Source organism: Salmo trutta, chromosome 14 (genome assembly GCF_901001165.1).
Source record: "Salmo trutta chromosome 14, fSalTru1.1, whole genome shotgun sequence".
Taxonomy (NCBI): Eukaryota; Metazoa; Chordata; class Actinopteri; order Salmoniformes; family Salmonidae; genus Salmo; species Salmo trutta.
Window position 1 is genome coordinate 64,870,284 of NC_042970.1, and position 19,945 is coordinate 64,890,228.

The window sequence follows — 19,945 nt, forward strand, 5'->3', positions numbered from 1 at the left end:
TGTAACTACGATGTGTGTGTTCTATATCTCCACCGTGTGTAACTATGATCTGTGTGTTCTATATCTCCACCGTGTATAACTATAATGTGTGTGTGTCTCTTCTCTTCAGCGGTGAGAGACGGCTCATCAGGCCAGTGTGAGGTACCCAGAGACCCCCGTTACCCAGACTGCCCTGGAAAAGTCGATGTGAGTTTCTCTCTGTCTATGTAGCTTGGGTATAAGAGATTCTCCTAATATCTTATTACCAATGTTCCCTCTAAGCTTCCGAGGACTGCAGTGCAGAATAAATATCAGCCCGCGCAGAGAAGCACGAGATTGAACTTCACTCAACTTTCTAGAGGTTTCCCCCTTTGTTAACACTATCAACGTTTCCCTTTACCTTGGGAATTGTGATTGAATCAATGCAACATACCGAAACAAAACAAAGAGATTTTGTTGTAGGTAGAACGCATCAGAGTAGGATTCTATTGCATTGATATGCATGACTCAATCAATCATTCAAATGTATTTATAAAGCCCTTTACTTCAGTGGATGTCACAAAATGCAGATGTAGAAGCACGGTGGCTTGGAAAAACTCCCTAGAAAGGCAGGAATCTAGAAAGAAACCTAGAGAGGAACCAGGCTCTGAGGGGTGGCCAGTCCTTTTCTGGCTGTGCCGGGTGGAGATTATAACAGAACATGGCCAAGATGTTCAAACGTTCATAGATGACCAGCAGGGTCAAATAATAATAATCAGAGTGGTTGTAGAGGGTGCAACAGGTCAGCACGTCAGGAGTAAATGTAAGTTGGCTTTTCATGGCCGATCATTCAGAGTTAGAGACAGCAGGTGCGGTAGAGAACTCAGCTCGTACTCTACACAGACTTGTGAGGCCTAACCAATCTGATCTGGAATAGGCCTATATGCAAATAGACCATTGCCATATATGGATCTGTGCCAATCACTTTAAACTGGACTATGTTTACAGCATGAGCGGTCGTGAGTAGATGTGCTTGTTTTGAAATTAAAGAGAGCGCTGCATGTAGCCATGTGTGCACATTTGTTCATATCCTTTGCTAGTTAGTGAGTTATTAGCCCAGTTATTGATAATTTGTAGTCAGCAATGGGGGAGTGATTTGCTTCCTGTAAGAGCACAAAACGTGTACATTTCTAGACATCTTTGAAAAGCGTGTCAGGTAAACAGTCTTTTTTTGTCTTAAAGGGGCAGTGTTGTATTTTGAGACAGGCTTGAATAAGCTAAGTAGCCAATAGGCAGAGGGTAGCATCATTTGTCTGATTCTCTGTAATAATGGTGCATTTTAATAATGCATTTTATTTGGTAAAGAGGTTTCTGGTATCCAACAACATTTTCAGTCACATCCTTGTCTGAAGGACAAGTGGATAAACAGGTTAATGTGAATTCCTGTCTGTTTTTTTTTCAAAAGTCTCATGGAATGCAGGTATACATTAAACACCACACATTGGCTGCTACTGTAGGCTGAATGATAGAACAGCTATTTCCATGTTAAAATGTGATGGGATGCGTTTTCTTCATTGCTTTTGATGGTAGGCCACTCTACAGTAGCTACAGTAGCCTACGTGGCCACTGTTATAAGTGTAAGTTAAAGCGGGTACAGTCTCAGTGTTCACAGGAAATGTGCGCTGGAAGTTGCACAGAACTTTCACAACATTCAAGTTCGCGCTCAGCAGACCTGAAATTAGCTCAGTGAAAAGAATCAGAGGGAAAATGACTTATAACCTGCAATTCCATCTAACTGTACATTTGAACTTAAGTACAGCTAATCTATAAGCAAGGAGTAGAAAACTCCCTTTTGTTTTAATATGTGGCAATTATTTTATCATTTTATGTGTGTTTAACAAAGTCAAAGTCACCTGACCATTAAACGTTGACCTGTGTATCACCAGTGGATGCGTGCCCGCTGGACCTCAGACCCGTGCTATGCCTTCTACGGGGTGGACGGCTCCGACTGCTCCTTCCTTATCTACCTGAGCGAGGTGGAGTGGTTCTGCCCCCCTCTGGCCTGGAGGAACCACAGCAGCCCCCCCACCGTCCACACACACACACACCAGACCACCACCACCAAGAGACAGGTGAGACACACACACACAGAACCCTTCCTACCATCCATACACACACAGAACCCCTCCCACCATCCATACACACACAGAACCCTTCCTACCATCCATACACACACAGAACCCCTCCCACCATCCATACACACACAGAACCCCTCCCACCATCCATACACACACAGAACCCCTCCCACCATCCATACACACACAGAACCCTTCCTACCATCCATACACACACAGAACCCTTCCCACCATCCATACACACACAGAACCCCTCCTACCATCCATACACACACAGAACCCTTCCCACCATCCATACACACACAGAACCCTTCCCACCATCCATACACACACAGAACCCCTCCTACCATCCATACACACACAGAACCCCTCCCACCATCCATACACACACAGAACCCTTCCCACCATCCATACACACACAGAACCCCTCCTACCATCCATACACACACAGAACCCCTCCTACCATCCATACACACACAGAACCCCTCCTACCATCCATACACACACAGAACCCCTCCTACCATCCATACACACACAGAACCCCTCCTACCATCCATACACACACAGAACCCCTCCTACCATCCATTCACACACAGAACCCTTCCCACCATCCATACACACACAGAACCCTTCCCACCATCCATACACACACAGAACCCCTCCCACCATCCATACACACACAGAACCCCTCCCACCATCCATACACACACAGAACCCCTCCCACCATCCATACACACACAGAACCCCTCCTACCATCCATACACACACAGAACCCCTCCTACCATCCATACACACACAGAACCCCTCCTACCATCCATACACACACAGAACCCCTCCCACCATCCATACACACACAGAACCCCTCCCACCATCCATACACACACAGAACCCCTCCCACCATCCATACACACACAGAACCCCTCCCACCATCCATACACACACAGAACCCCTCCCACCATCCATACACACACAGAACCCCTCCTACCATCCATACACACACAGAACCCCTCCCACCATCCATACACACACAGAACCCTTCCTACCATCCATACACACACAGACACCGAACAACCACTGTCAAGAGACTGGTAAGAGGGACACACACACACACGAAGGAAGACTCATGCACTCACAAAAGCAGATGCCCATATACACACGAGCCCTGCAAAGAGACGCATGGCTAAAGCTTACATGTTTAAGCACTTACACACACTAATTCACACAAAAGAGCACAGCCAATAGTCAAATGAATCTTCATACTTACACTGTATAAGCTTGCATGGTAGATATGAAAACGCATTCATATGAGCACATGACCGCGTTCTCTGCTAATCGTTTTCCTGTGTTCATCTCTCTCCACCATCTCCTCCCTCAGCTCCCTCTCTCATTGTGCTGCTGTATAGCCAACTCCACACGCAGCACAGATGAACTCTTTACACTCAAACATACAGCTCAGTGCCTGATACTATTTGCAGAACGGTGTTCAAGGCTGAGTCAATATGTGCTACTTATTCTAAACAATCCCTGCACAGCTATTAACCAGGTTCAGAGATACCTACACACAGAGAGCGATCCCTGAACACAAGGTGTGTGTGTATGTGTATGTGTGTGTGTTTGTGTGTGTGTGTGATGTGAGTGTGAATGCTGAGTGTGTTTGTGTGAATTCTCTGCTGTACTTTAGTATTGAATAGCTTATTAGGGTTTGGCAACATTCCTAATTACAGTAGTGGCTCTGTTAGCTAGATAATCTAGACCATTTATAGCAGGGTCTTTGAGGGAGCATGTGTGTGTGTGTGTGTGTGTGTGTGTGTGTGTGTGTGTGTGTGTGTGTCCATAACAGTAGGACTGTGACGTTGTGACTTGAGTGGTGTGTAGTGGGACTGTTCACGTGTTAGAGGGTTAAAAGGGATGCGTCATGTGTTTGCATGTGTGTGTGTGTGATGGACAGAGGGAGAGAAACTTTTCGACTCCACAGTCATAGCCGTTTAACTAGCACAGTTTCCTCTAGAGACTTAGCTTGTAGTACTATCTCCCCAGAGAACACAGGCTACACACACTCCTCTGAACTACTGTGTTCCTATTGCAGAGGGAATGTGGGAGAGGAGCCTGTGTGGGTAGCTAGCATGTAATGCCATATTCAGTGTATCTGTAGGTCGCTCCAGTTGACCTCCTCTCTTCTCATCCTTCCTCCCACACTCTCTCCATCTCTCACCCTCTTCTTGTGTCTTTCTTCACTACTTACACTCTCTCTGCATCTCTGTAAAGTTATAGGCTTTTATTGTTTTGGATTTTAGATAATATACATTTTTTTAAGATAAAAGTGGGGGGGGAAATTGACCTCTCTCCCTCTCCCTCTCCCTCTCCCTCTCCCTCTCCCTCTCCCTCTCCCTCTCCCTCTCCCTCTCCCTCTCCCTCTCCCTCCCTATAGGCTGCATTCCGTACAGACCTGTCATCTCTGCTAGACCAGGTTGGCACGGGCAAAGAGTCCCTGAGCTTCATGAAGCGCCGCATGAGGAGGCTGGCATCACAGTGGGGCACGGCCGCCCAGCGCCTCCACGCCAAGCTGCGCCAACGCTGGAGGGAACAGAAGAAGGTAGAGATGAGAGAGAGAGAGATTGAGAGAGATTGAGAGTTTTGAGTTTTAAATAACCTTTATTGGGTCTGGGAACCCACAACACAATAAACACTCAAACAAAACCATGGTTACACATCAATTAATGTGCCAGATGTGCCAGAGTTTCAGACTCAGCACAGAATGGACACCCCTCCCCAACAGTAGGATCCAGGTGTACCAGATGCATATTGGTGGCTATGGCTCCATGTATTATCCCCCATTGGAGGTCAGCCGTCCTCTTTTCAATAGGCAAACACAACCGCCCACCTTGTCGATTTTACCCCTTCCAGGGAAGAAACACAGGACACTTTTACACAGATTTTGTACATGGCCTTCTTTCTCACCGCCTTGAACTCCCCCAGCTCCGGGGTATCGAAGGAAAGCAGCATCCCCATGTTCTCCTCTAATGCCCCCGCCGCAGCACTAACATTCAGCGCAGGGAACATATAATCCAGACCCTCCGACCCTCCGTCCATCGATCAGAATTGGAAGTGTCAGTCACATACTGCCGATTGAAGTACTGGCAAGGATGCGCTGACCTCAGCTACGACCTTCCTCGGTAGGCGAGATGATCGGATCCCCGCTCTTTCTCCCAGCTCCTCCAACGATCTGCTCCTGCTCCGCATCAGATGACCCAGCTTGGTACGCCCCACACTTAACAGGCATGAACGTGGGCTGGCTGAACCCAGAGCACGGGACTGGATGGCAGTGTTGTGAAAAAAGAGGCTCTTCATAAAGCCACGTCTCTGGTGGCGTGCCGGCCTTACGGGACTTGACAAAAACTCTCCAAGCCTGCATAACAGACTCATAAAATGGAGTCATGCCAGACAAATCACTCCCCTCTAGCTTTAAGAGGAAAAGGTGCTTGTCTAAGCCCAAACAGCCCGCTCTCCTCATCAATGTATAGGCTGTGTCGACCCAGCTAGAACCGTCTCTGTACAACAGCCTCTGGGCTGCTTGAAGCCAGAAAGCCATGATTCTGGAAGAAATGTCCACCGGGCCTTGCCCACCCTCGTGCAGTGGCAGGTACAGGGCTGCAGCTTTAATCTAGTGTTGTCCCGACCAGAGGAAATTGACAAGGGTCCTCTGAAGCTCTGTTATCAACAGCCTCTGATGGCTGTAAAATCATTAGTCTGTGCCACAGGGCAGAGGCAACTAGATTATTGGCTACCAGCACCCTTCCCCTATACGACATCTGAGGTAGCACTTATTTACACCTTGACAATCTGGCACACACTTTCTCCACTCCACCCTCCCAGTTCTTTTTCTGAAAGACATCGGAGCCTAGAAAACCCCCCAATCTTCATCCCATCTCTGCCCCACTGAATCCTACCTGGTAACCGTGGAGCGGACCCCATCTGAAGCTGACCTGCCCACAGTGATTCGCTCTTTCCCCAATTGACTCTAGCTGAGGAGGCCCCCTCTTACACCTTTAAAGCATTTGAGAGAATCTTAACATCCTCACCCCCTATAATATTAACTGTCACGTCATCTGCATACGCAGACAGTGCTATCGTGGGACCCTTCATAACCCCTGGCACAGAGAAACCAGTAAGCCTCGCTCTTAAAAAAACAAAACATTGGTTCCATTGCCAGACAATATAACTGCCCTGAAATTGGGCATCCCTGCCTGATACCCCTTTGGACGGGGATGGGGCAACTCAAACCACCCCCCACCTTCACCATACATGAGGGTCCATCATACAGTAAACTCACCCAAGACATAAAAAAACATCCCCAAACCCAAAGGCTTTCATTGTTTTGAACAAGTACTGGTGGTCCACATGGTCAAAGGCCTTCTCCTGACCCAAAGAAAGCAAATCCACATTCACATCAGACAGTTTACAAATGTCTAAAACATCTGTTATTAGAAACAAGTTATCATCAATAGAGTGGTCAGGTACACAGTAAGACTGGACGTTGTGGACCAACAGCCCCAGATATTCTATCAACCTGTTTGAGAGACATTTAGATACAGTTTTATATTCTGCACACAGCAATGCAACAGGTCACCAATATTTTAGAAGAGCCAAATCCCCCCCTTTTTGGCAACAATGAAAGCACAGCATGTTGACAGGTTACAGGAAGAGAACCCTCATGAAAAGATTCACACACCACTTCATAAAAAGACCCCCCAATAGACCCCCAAAAGTGCTTCTAGAAGTCAGATGGTGAACCATTGATGCCAGAGGCTCGGCCTGATGAGAGCTGCGTAACTGCTGTGGAAAGCTCCTTCAGAGTAATGTCAGAGTCCAAAGCAGCTCTCTGCTCAGGGCCCAATTGAGGAAGTCCATGTAACAACTGTTCAGCACACAGAGAATCACAATCCACCGCCTTATAGAGGGCATGTTGGCGCATTTCACTGTCATCCGTGGTCACCTACCCATCAGGGAGACCAAGGCAATACGCTCTGTACCCTCATTAGGAGCATAAACATAAAAATATATATATATAATAACATAGCATCCACCTTGACCAATAAAACACGACCCTTGACAATCTCTGTTGTAGATACCACAGTCACCCCTAAGCCTGAGGAAAACTAAATTGCCACCCCAGCGCTGAAATTAGCACCATGACTGAGTATATGCTGCCCCTCCCACCACATACCCCAGTCAACCTCATTAGCCTCATCGCTATGTGTCTCCTGTAGAGAAACTACATTAAGCCCTCTTATTCCTGTCCCTTCCCCCATTAATACTGAGAGAACCTACCCTTAGTACCTCCGTATAGAGAAGAGGAAGGAAAAGCAGAAAACACCACAGAGAAACCAGACAAGGAGACAAAAAACACCCCATGAGGCCTGATCATCATCAGTTTTAATTTTCTCTTAACCTGACCACGTTTCCCACTACCCTTTGCTGCCGTGACGGCGGTAACACATTTCCTCAAGAGAAAATGCTTCCTCACACTCAACTTGTCTAACCCCACTGTCTTCTGTAACACCACAGCTCACCTCACAAACTCATCAACATCAACAACAACAAAAATGCCAATTTGACAGATTTCCCAAAAGTCGGATCCAGGAACCCATTTATCTCCCCTAGATTATAAATTGAGTCGTCACCAGCTGCTATCATATCAAGAGAGATATCCATATCCTTCTCCTGATCCTCCTCAACTGAGGCCACAGACCCCTGACTCATCTCAGCCACATCACTATCAACACTCCCCACTTGCACCCCACCACTCGTACTGGGCATCTCCTCCCCAGTCTGAGAAAATGGCTCCCCAGATCTGTCTTTACCTCCTACAACAATGTGATTCTGCTGTATAACAGACGCGGTGTTTGAAACAACATAACCTGTTTCAAAGCTGGGTGTTTGCAACCCAATGGGACAATCTTAATTGAACTTGCAAACTTCCCAAACCTCAATAACTCGCGCTCCAATAGCTCATTGGGAATAATCGGCGGTACATTTGAACGGAGTTGACGGAGAAAAAAGTGGCGTAACTTGAATAAACATTCCTTTAAGAAGTACGCCGTGCTCAACCACACGATCAACAAGACGCTCTTGTTTAAGAAAAACCACCACCGCTTTACTCGTCCGCGACGCATAAGCAACATTCTCATATCCTAACTTCTCTCCCACGGCGACCAGAAACTCCTCCACCGTGACCGTAGCTTCAGTAACACACCTAAAGCCGTGCCGAAGTGACAGGGACGGCGCCCCCGTGTGGGTCGCCATCCCCGCCAAAGCCAGGGCAATTTCGACAAGAAAAACAATATACTTCATTCTACCACAACAAATGAATCAAATAACTAATCACCTTAATCACGCATAGAAAAATGAAAACCACCAAGAAAAGGAAAACAAGAAGGAAAACACAGGAGATCAAACTCCAGACAACACTCGCATACGCTCATACAATACCCAGCATGCACCAAACACTCCCAGCATGCAGAGAGAGAGTGGTAGAGAGAGAGGTACAGTAGAGAGCGAAAGAGAGGTACATTAGAGAGAGAGAGAGAAGGGGGGGTTGTCTTGTTTTGTTATTGCCTTTGCTTGTTGCCACGTTAAGTCAGGGAATTCAGTGGTATTCCGTTTTTGCAAATGAAAGAAAGAAGTTACATGAAAGAATGAAAGTGAGTTCTCCCTTTACCTTCCCTGTGTTACCACCTTCAATGAATGCAGTTTGCTCTATTATTGCGTCATGCTCACTCAGCAACATGATTAAGTAAAGAGTGAAGGTAAACAAAAGTGAAAGGGAGAGAGAGGGAGTGGTCGAGAGAAGGGGTAGAGAGAGAGAGCGAGAGAGGGAGGACCGGAGAAATTGAAAGATGGAGCGAACGAGAGGTGATAAAAGAACAGGCCCTCATCTTTCTTTCCTCACATCTTGTCTCTGCCCGTTTCTCTCTCCAAAATAAGCCAACAGGCCTCAGATGGACGTCCATCCACACAGAGCCTCCACAGTATTGATTAATGGAGCCGTCTTGAGCCTCAAACGCATGACGTGGATTTGTTATTTTAGATCGGACGTCTCCTCCTCTCTCCTCCTGTGTGATACTGTGCTATCTCTACACCAGATGTTTCAACGCTTTAACTGCAGTTTTAGTGCGCTGGTCCAAAGCTGTTTATCATGACGTAATTAGTAGACAGAGGCTGCTGTGTGTGCTGATTAATACTGATAGGGGATCAGTGTACAGCCCAGTGATGGAGTGCTTAATATGTGGATAATATCTGATCCCAGATCAGGTGTTGACTGTCATTCTCTTGTATGCTTGTGTGTCTACCCCACCAGTAGACATGTCAGGAACTAAAGAACTCAGTAATAAAACATTGGGAGTCCTCCTGCCACCGTTTAACTCTGACCCTTGTGCTTCCTATTGTTTCCTCGATCCTGCTCTTCCTCCCTCTCTGCCTCTGTCTCTGACTCTCTCCGCTGATGCAATCCCAATTATGTATTCTTCTCCGATTCACTTTTTAACCTTCCAAAATGTTCTGGGGATTAAATTCTGTTTCCCTTGATTGAGTTTGTTTGGTTTGTTTATTGTGTATGCTCCGGGAAAAGGAATAACTTCCTGGAGCAGAGAGAGACAGAAAGGGAGTAAGGGAGAGAGATAGAGAGAGTGATGGGGAGAGGGAAGGAGAGAGAGACAAAGGGAGAGGGAAGGAGAGAGACATAGAGAGAGAATAACCATTATTTCACCTGTCAGTGGCAGAAACAGGGACAGGGAAGGGATCCCAGGAGAGCATGGAATAGAGGAGTCTTTGTCTGTGTGTGTCTTGTGTGGACCGTTTTACATTTTCTATAATATATGCCACTCAACAGAGGCTGCTATCCAGAGAGACTTCCAGTGCAGAAAGTGCATACTGAGTGCATATAGTTCTAGTTCATTTATGTGATCCCTGAGGGAATTGAACCGACTACCTTTGGAAAGAGTGGGGTTTCAAAAAGTTCCATTCCTGCTCTGTCGAACCTCTAGACTGAGAGAGAGAGAGTGTGTGTGTGCGTGTGCGCGTGCGCGTGTGCGTGGACGTGTTGAACTATTTTTGTGGGGACCAGAAGTCCCAACAAGAATAGTTAAACACGTCCACACACTATATACGCCACTCAACAGAGGCTGTTATCCAGAGAGACTTACAGTGCAGTGAGTGCATATTCAGTGCATATATCTCTAGTTCATGTATGTGAATAGTAAACAAACATTTGACCAACTGGGGACAAGGTCAAATGCTGTCTCTGGGGGGTTTAGGGTTAAGGTTCGAATTAGTGTTAGGGTTAGAATTACGTTAAGGGTTATTGTTAGGACCTAGGGTTAGTTTTAGGGTTACGGTTAGGAGCTAGAATTAGGGTTAGGGTTAAGATTAGGTTCTTGGGTTAGGGTTAGGGTAAGGTTAAGAGTGCAGGTTGGGATTAGGAAAATAGGATTTTGAATGGGACTGAATTGTATGTCCCTACAAGGTTAGCTGTACAAGAGTGTGTGTGTGTGTGTGTGTGTGTTAGAGAAATCCTGACTGACTGTGGGACGCCCCAAAGGCCTCCTAGTGAATTTCAATCATTTCCCTGTCAAGACAGTTTGAACCTTTCCTGATAGCTGTATAACACCTGAGGAGTTTTAACCTAGTTCTTTAAACTAGAACATCTCTGATGCAAACTGTAACAACCCTTATCATTGATGATAATGACTTACTTCTATGCAGAGTTTCAGTCTGAAAGTGATCTGAACTGAAGGAAGTAACTCACATCCACCCCCATTTACTACAACACACCTTGTTCTGTTGCACTCAAATACTCAAACGCAGAAGCATGGTCTAACACTGAGCGTGGAAATAAAGTATTTCTGGACAAAGAAAGAGAGCTTTGAAGCTCAAAAGCAGTGATAAACAAACTGAATAGAAACATATAGAAACAAACTGAATAGCGGCAGGTAGCCTAGTGGTTAGAGCGTTGGACTAGTAACCGAAAGGTTGCAAGATCAAATCCCTGAGCTGACAAGGTAAAAATCTGTCGTTCTGCCCCTGAACAAGGCAGTTAACCCACTGTTTCTAGGCTGTCGTTGTAAATAAGAATTTGTTCTTAACTGACTTGCCAAGTTAAATAAATAAATGTTTCTAATGAGGGAGGAATGGGAATCTCTGCTATGCAGCCTGAGTGAAGCTTTTAGAACACGTTGCTATCTAGAACCTAAAGGGTTCTCCGGCTGTCCCCATAGGATAACCCTTTGAAGAACCCTTGTTGGTTCCAGGTAGAACCATTTTGGTTCCAAGTAGAACCGTTTTGAGTTCCATGTAGGTTCCCTTCCAACGAGGGTTCTACCTGGAACCAAAAAGGGTTCTCCTATAGGGACTGTCGAAAACCCTTTTGGAGCCATTTTTCTAAGAGCGTATAGGAGAGCTATGGGAGACCAGCATGAACTGCATTTCTCCCTTCAATTCCAGGCTGTTTGATGAGCAGTGTTCACAGAGTCTATGTATGCTGTACTTTACAAAACAATCCTAGCACTTAAACACCCATTATGTGGTGTGTGTGTGTGATGACCTCATCACTCTCGGTGGTCCTTAGAGAGTAGACTGACCTACAACCTACAGTAGGGGGTAAGATACAGTATGCAGCCGTGATGGGACGGGGGTAAAGGGGAGGGTAGAGGCTGTAGTTTGCAGTGCCAGCCTGTGTGCCACCCTCAAAGCCCTCACTCAGACATCTGTGCCCTTCGGACTGGCTGGTGGAAGGGCAGTGTGTGGGCACGCAGGTTTGTTAGAGCGCAACAGGTGCCCGAACACACACACATACACGCTCACACAGGCACGCAAGCACACCCCCACCACCACCCTGCTAACGGGCACCAGGTTAAACATTAGTATTCTGCTGGAGTTAGCGCATTAGCGATGAGTGGAGCTGAGCACTGAAGACACACAGTATTATAGAGAGCTCTTCACTGTAGTGTCACTTCCAGATCTACCACACGCGCACACTCACACACACTTAAAACACTAAGTTTAGACTCACACACTCACACTTAAAACACTAAGTTTAGACTCACTCACTCACACTTAAAACACTAAGTTTAGACTCACTCACACATAAAACACAAAGTTTAGACTCACACACTTAAAACACAAGGTTTAGACTGACACAATTAAAACACTAAGTTAAGACTCACACACACACACTTAAAACACAAAGTTTAGACTCACACACACACACACTTAAAACACTAAGTTTAGACTCACTCACACACTTAAAACACTACGTTAAGACTCACACACACACACACACACTTAAAACACAAAGTTTAGACTCACACACACACACACACACACACTTAAAACACTAAGTTTAGACTCACACACACATAAAACACTAAGTTTAGACTCACACACTTAAAACACTAAATTTAGACTCACAGACACACACACACACACACACTTAAAACACAAAGTTTAGAATCACACACACACTTAAAACACTAAATTTAGACTCACACACACACACACACACACACACACACACACACACACACACACACACACACACACACACACACACACACACACACTTAAAACACAAAGTTTTAGACTCACACACACACACACTTAAAACACTACTTTTAGACTCACACACTGACACACACACACACTTTCAACACATCCATTAGTTTAGACACTCACACACTGCGACACACACTTCATTTGACACACACGTACCCATACACACACACATCAAGGTCACCGACTTGTCAGTGATACACATTGGCCGCAGAGCAAGACTGGTACACAGTGCTGTTCCCCTATGTCCTCCCTCTGCAGCTTCACAGATTACTTATCTTCCTCACACTGTGCTCCACTCCACCACGCTGTGTGTGTGTGTGTGTGTGTGTGTGTGTGTGTGTGTGTGTGTGTGTGTGTGTGTGTGTGTGTGTGTGTGCGTGCGTGCGTGTTCAATCTCACTCCAAAGTTCCTATCAGCAATAGACATTCTCTTTGCCAGTCCTACAGTCACTTTATCACTATTAGAGACGATGACAATTATACTGTAGCAGTGACACTGGGAGGGGGAAGTTGATTTAACACCATAGAAGGTGTAGCAGTGTGTGTAGGTGGTAAGACCGTGTGTAAGGGTACAGGGAAGCAGGTCGGTGAGTTGAAGATAAGTTATTCTCTGTTCTTTCACCATCTGTTTCGTAGATGTCTTTGCCTCTGGATCCATTGTGCTTTTCTGTTGTAGAGAGTGTTCTTCCTACTTCGTTCCTCGGGTTCTTTTGCTGTTAGAGGGAGAAACAGACGCATGGATGCACAAATGTTCACACATACACAGACAGAGACCCTCGGGGAGTGGCAGAAGTCCACTGTATAAACAGCTACCTCCGTATGCATGTTCAGACTCCTTAGGGAGTCACAGGTGGTGAGATGGCTGAGTCTCTGTGTGTGTGTGTGTGTGTGTGTGTGTATGCATGCAGGCATGTTCAGTATGTGTAAAATGTGTAATTGGATCTTACGCCTTGATCACACCAATAGTGTCATTGTGCAAAATGGTACGCAGCATCATCTGGATATGTGTCCAACAAAAGTTCAACATTCACCTTCCGCTACCATTTCTGTCAAGCCGTCTGCGCATACAGTCTGACGCATACGTTCGATAAATCCGACGTACGCACCACACAGAACACTCTGCAACTGCCTCTGCAGTCGAAAACCTACTTCAAGGTTAAATATCAAGGTTACATTTCCAACGTCATTCCAGTATGTTTCATAAAGCTGCCTCCCATTTATACTTCAGTGGAGGGGAATTCACTTTGGCAAATTGAGATGAATGCTACCCATTAGCAAAAAGACAAATCCCGTTTTTCTACAGTACCACACCAGCACTACCAGAGCCAACCCAATAGGTTACTCACTCAGCAATAGAGTGCTGTTGCCAGTGTGCGAACTGAAATTCCTCCCATCCGCACTAGGGTTTCTGCATTAGTCCGTGGTTGCCAGATCGGTGCGATATCCCCCTTTTTGGCCAAAGGCATTCTCAGGGGTGAAGTCATCTGCCATCTGCCACCCAAACTGTAATTTAATTGCACTTAACTTTTTTTATGAAGCACAAGTTTAACATAGAAAGCTTATTAAATCAGTGTGATATTTCATTTCATACCAGTCGCGTATTCGCTGGCGCTCGATTCGCTCGACTCTGCATCCCATAGACACTCTCTCGACACACACACACCCACCCGCACCCACACACACAGACACACACACATATAGAGGCTTAGAAGCCAGCAGAGATGAGACATGGAGAACTGGTACGAGCTGGTTTTGAAGTTTGTCTATGGCGGGGATGTTTCTATGGGTCTGTGTATTACTGTGTGTCTATTTCAGAATCTATTTCTATCTCCTGTCCTTGAGGGCCGCTGTGTGTAACTGTTTTCATCCTAATTACTTTCTAATAACAGACTACTTTTTAATTCGACCTGGGCGACCAGGAGTGTGAAATCGTTTGCTTATTAATGAGACAAATCAATCTCATCAGGATCATTAATTCCACTCTTTTGAATTCCGTTCCCTCCGTTCTGGCGCTCATACAATCTGACGGGTGATGGCTAGAGGAGGAGGAGTAGGAGGAGGAGAAGGTGGTGGTGTGTGCCAGTGTTGTTGTTTAGCATCCTGCCAGCCGCTGACTATGACTTTTAGCGCATAATTAGACAGTGACTCAGGCATCACACACAGGACAGAGAGAGAGGGGGAGAGAAAAAGAGTGAGAGAGAGAGAGATAGAGATAGAGAGAGAGGATGAAAGGAGGGAAAGAGGGGTGGCAGAGGGAGAGAGAGAAAGGAGGAGAGAGAGAGAGAGAGAGAGAGAGAGAGAGAGAGAGAGAGAGGGGAGGAAGAGAGGGGAGGGTAAAACAGCCTCCAGGAACTTAATGAGGTATGCCCCGCTGAGTGGAGAAAGGGCTGTTAATCACTTCCACAACAGTTCAGACTGACACACACATACTCATCGAAACACGCTGCTTACACACATACACACTCTCACACACACACTATCTTTCTCACACACTCACACCACACACATACACACACACACAAACTCACCAGGGCCCTTAGGGCTCTGGTCAAAAGTAGTGCACTATGCAGGGAATAGGGAGACATTTGGAATGCAGCCTCTGTCCAATACTCTGATACCATAGTGTTTTATTACAGCGAGAGTCGGATGTATGATTAACAGTAATGTAGGCAGATGTCTATTGAAAATATTTGATTGATTGAGGATGAACATGTGCTCTTGTCTGTCTGATGCTAATTCCTGTATTATTACAGCTACAGTTGGGTTCTGAACTGATAGAAATGATTTCTTGATTTCTAATACAATGGGAGGCAGGCTTGGGGTTCATTTAATTCAATTCAACGTGTGAATTGAAATTGAAATTTGAATTGAAATTGGACACACCCCACCGGAAGCAGACTTTAAATTGTGTTTGAATGAAAGGAAGTCAAATTGAATTCAAGGCTATTCATAGAAATTCAACTGAAAAGTGAAACATGAAAAGTAATTCCATTGACACGCGTTTTACCCAAAGAACATGTCATTTATTACTGAAGATATACAGATACTATTTCAAATATCAAATCGATTATCACTCATAGATGTATTTTATTCGACCTTTTTTTTGGTCATGAGATGTGAGATTGTTCCCTTCCATTCTGGAGTGTTTGTTTGAAATGTCGTTTTTCTGACTCGTTTTTTATAACACGTCAGTGAAGTATGAGTAATTATAGACAACCTACAAAATGATCTTACAATATTTCAGTCATGTGTTTAACATAGTATTGGTTACCATACGAGATGTCAAAATGAACATTGTATAGTGTTGTGTTCACATAAATAATATCCATTTGAATAGCCAAAATCCATTTGAATTTTATTGAATAAAAATTCTACTTCCTTTAATTCAAATTCCATTCAAATTATGCTTCCTGTGGGGTGTAGTCAATTCAAATTCAATTCAAATTCTGCTTCCTGTGGGGTGTAGTCAATTCAAATTCTGCTTCCTATGGGGTGTAGTCAATTCAAATGCAATTCAAATTCTGCTTCCTGTGGGGTGTAGTCAATTCAAATTCTGCTTCCTATGGGGTGTGGTCAATTCAAATTCAATTCAAATACTACAATTGAAATTGATTCAAAGAACAATATGCAACTCAATGGCGAAGCTGCTTAAACAGGTTGGAATTCAGATATGACGTCATGGTTTTACCAGTATCCATATAGTTTTATAACGACGGCGTGCTACATAGTTCAATGTGCCAATAAATCAACACTGTTTACTTTTACCGTTTTTTCAAATTGCCTGCTTCTTGGAGCTTAAATTGGGACCATGTATACTGCACTAATGATGCTAAAAGAAAAGAGTAACAGAGAGCAATGTACAACACGGCGAACTTAGCAAACAAGGCATTTGTGGTAAGTACATGGAGCCCGCCATCTTTATGCACCTCCGCTATTCAGAATTGCTAGGAGGATGAACATGTGTTCATGTCCAATACTTAGAGAACCATGTCTACTGTATTATTAAGGCTAGTTGGATGGCTGATGATCACTAAAGCTCTCTCTCTCTCTCTCTCTCTCTCTCTCTCTCTCTCTCTCTCTCTCTCTCTCTCTCTCTCTCTCTCTCTCTCTCTCTCTCTCTCTCTCTCTCTCTCTCTCTCTCTCGAGTAACCCCAAAAGTACACGTTTATTGTAACCCCAGACAAAGTCCCCTGAATGAACTCATTGCGGGCTGGATGACTAGTTGAAAAGTTGAATCAGGTGGGCTTGTCCCGGGCTACAACAACGACGCGTGCTGTTGGGTATCCTCGAGAAGTTGGGGAACACTGGTCTAATGCAGATGTTCAGTGCCTGTTCTGTGTATGCTAGCAACGACTGCCTGGCTACGTCTAGTACACTGGGAGATTGAACACGTGTTCATGTCTGATACTTCTAAAACCATGCGTTATGGCTGGAGTTGGGTGTTTGACGTCTGATGAGCACTAAAGCTCTGTTAATGATGACAACGTGATGATATGTAATGTAATGTATGCAGACGTTCAGATGTGTACATTATCTCAGGTTTTCTTCTTCTTCTTTTTAAGTAACGATATAAAAATAGTATGCAAATAAACATTTCTATTTTCCCCCAGATCCTGGTGCACGTGGGCTTCCTGACAGAGGAGTCAGGGGATGTGTTCAGCCCAAAGGTCCTGAAGGGAGGTCCCCTGGGGGAGATGGTCCAGTGGGCAGACATCCTCACAGCCCTCCACGTCCTGGGACACAACCTCAAGATCTCCATGTCTGTTAAGGAACTGCAGGGGTGAGTCAGCATGTAATAATGTTACAATGACGTTAATGGGAAACTGTGTTTTGGCTGTATCTCGATTCGATCATCTTTTGATTGATTGAATTCGTTTGGGTGTTTTAGTGTGTGGTGGATTGGAAGCGGCTTCATTGATCTGACCACAGCCATTTTCTTCCATTTTGTTTAGTCAGCTACTGGCCAATACACACAGTAGGGCAATTAGCAGGTGCTTTTATCCAAAGCGACTTATAGATCCTCCAAGGTGATGGTGTTAAAAAGCGCTTTGTGATCAATGGACAGACGGTGCTCATTTGTATTTGATTGCTGTCCATTTCATCACTTTGACTTATCCCTCATGTTGATCCATAGAATTACAATGGGAACTTACAGTGGCTATAGAAGGTCTACACCCCCTTGAACCTTCCCATTTTGCTGCCTTAAAAGTTGATCTAAAAATTGATTCAAATAGATTTTCAAAGTGAAAGAAAATTGTCCAACTAAAACAAAAACAAAAACTGAAATATCATAATTGGATAAGTCTCCACCCCATGAGTTAATACTTGGTGGAAGCACCTTCGACAGCCATTACAGTTGTGAATCATTTTCATTAAGGATCTACCAACTTTGCACAACTTTTAGGGAAACATGTATGCAGGCTCAGCAAATTTGTTTGGGGATCACTGATAGACAGCGATAATTAAACTTTGTCTCTGATTCAGTCAGGACTGAAACTAGACCACTCAGGAACACTCACCAGCTCTTGGAAAGCCAATTGGGTGTCTTTTGCATAAACATTTGTGTAATTGTCCCACAGAACAATACAACCTTTTCTCAGGTTCTCCTCAAACTTTTTACCTAGGCTTTGCTCCTTTCATATTTATTTTGATCCTAAAAAAACTCTCCAGTCCCTGTCAGAAAAGTTTTCTATAACTTTCTTTCACTTTGAAAATGTGGAGTAGGTAGTGTAGATCTGTAGGATCAAAAATCTATTTGAATTCCTTTTTAGATTACATTTTAACGCAGCAAAATGTTTAAAAGGTTAAAGGGGTTGACTTTCTATAGGCACTGTATTTTAGATAAAGGACCAATTTTCAGGTAGAAAGCAAGTGATATTATCACTGGGCCACTATTCCTCTTAAACAGTTAATATTGTTTTAACCACATCAATATACCCGCTCTACCACCCCAGTTAACCCAATACATCAGCCCATCAGAACCTCAGACCTTGGTTGTGTCCCAATCGACAAGGATTCTGCCTTTTGAGGCAGCTTTTCTAGGCAGGACGTCAAAATTGGTATGTCCCAATCCCAATGTACCTTAAAATGCTGCTTTCTAAGGTGCCTTCATTGGGCACCTTAGCATCCCGTGTGTCCTTCGCTGAGGAGGCTATCCCATAACCCCTTTCAGCACACCGAAAAATCAAAACAATTCTGAATTAATGGTGGACACAAGTCCCCACTTGGGAGAAGATGTTCCAGAAGAATAAGGAATAACTTGAAAAATGTAAGTATAACATTTATTTATTCACAAAATTATGTTAAAATGTTCAACAAATTACTTTCATATGAATTTTTAATTCAAATGTTGAGTAACTGTTGTTTATCAGCCCATTACCAAGCTAGCTAGCTATCTAACACATCATACGTGATAGTTAGCTAACATTAGTAGGCGATCTCGTCTTGCTTATCAGCTGTTTAGAGATGCCCAACTAAACTAACTAGGTCTAATCGTAGATTAAACAATGTGTCAATTGTGAAGACCCAGACAGTTTTTAAATCAATGAATTGGCGAACTTGCTAGCCAACTAAAAACATGTACTGTACACCTGATCGCGTATTACTCCATTGCATTGGCTTGACAGGAGAAAACAGTCTTGCCCGACCCGTTTGGAGGTCAAACATATTACATGTTTTTACAACATCTAATGAAAAATGTAGGAAATGCAGCCAGCTGTGTTCTGTTCATTCTAGGCTTACTAGCCTGGAAAGTTATTTGTGCATTCTGTTGATGAGTCTGTTGAGCAAGCTTGCTTGCTAGCTAGCTGCATGTAGCGTCTGTTTACGTAACATTAACGTTAGCTAACTTTCTCTTGTCACTTTCCCTTTCCCTATTGTGTTGCACGATTCGGTTTGTTGTTACTAGTTAAAATTAGAGGCTAAGTTATTTTACTCTTACTGTAAACAACTGATCAAGATTTAAAAAAAAGCAAAACTGATAACAAAATGATTGCACATTAATAAAGGTAGTTGTGGCTTCAGTGACTTGAACCAGCACTGACATTTGAGCAGTGAGGTTAATTTCTCCCCTCTTGTCTCTGCTTGTTCCAGCTCTCACGCTCAGACCCTGATGATGTGAAGAATGTGCTGGGAACCTCCCAGCCACCAGGATGATCACCATATCCCAGGATTTCATTAAGGAGTGTGCATCATCACAATGTTAAATAGAAAAAGATTCACCCATGTTATTGTTAATCATGTAGA

General features: G+C 44.4%; 1 protein-coding gene across 2 annotated transcripts in view; it reads left to right on the forward strand.

The window, feature by feature from the left end:
* Positions 1 to 19,945, forward strand: part of LOC115208646 (alpha-1,6-mannosylglycoprotein 6-beta-N-acetylglucosaminyltransferase B) — a 136,419-nt gene that overhangs the window by 52,612 nt on the left and 63,862 nt on the right. For both annotated transcript variants that reach the window (XM_029776857.1, XM_029776858.1), the window contains exons 5-8: positions 110 to 186; positions 1,905 to 2,090; positions 4,522 to 4,686; positions 17,311 to 17,480. In XM_029776857.1, the coding sequence (XP_029632717.1) occupies positions 110 to 186; positions 1,905 to 2,090; positions 4,522 to 4,686; positions 17,311 to 17,480 (598 nt within the window). The remainder of the gene's footprint in view (positions 1 to 109; positions 187 to 1,904; positions 2,091 to 4,521; positions 4,687 to 17,310; positions 17,481 to 19,945) is intronic.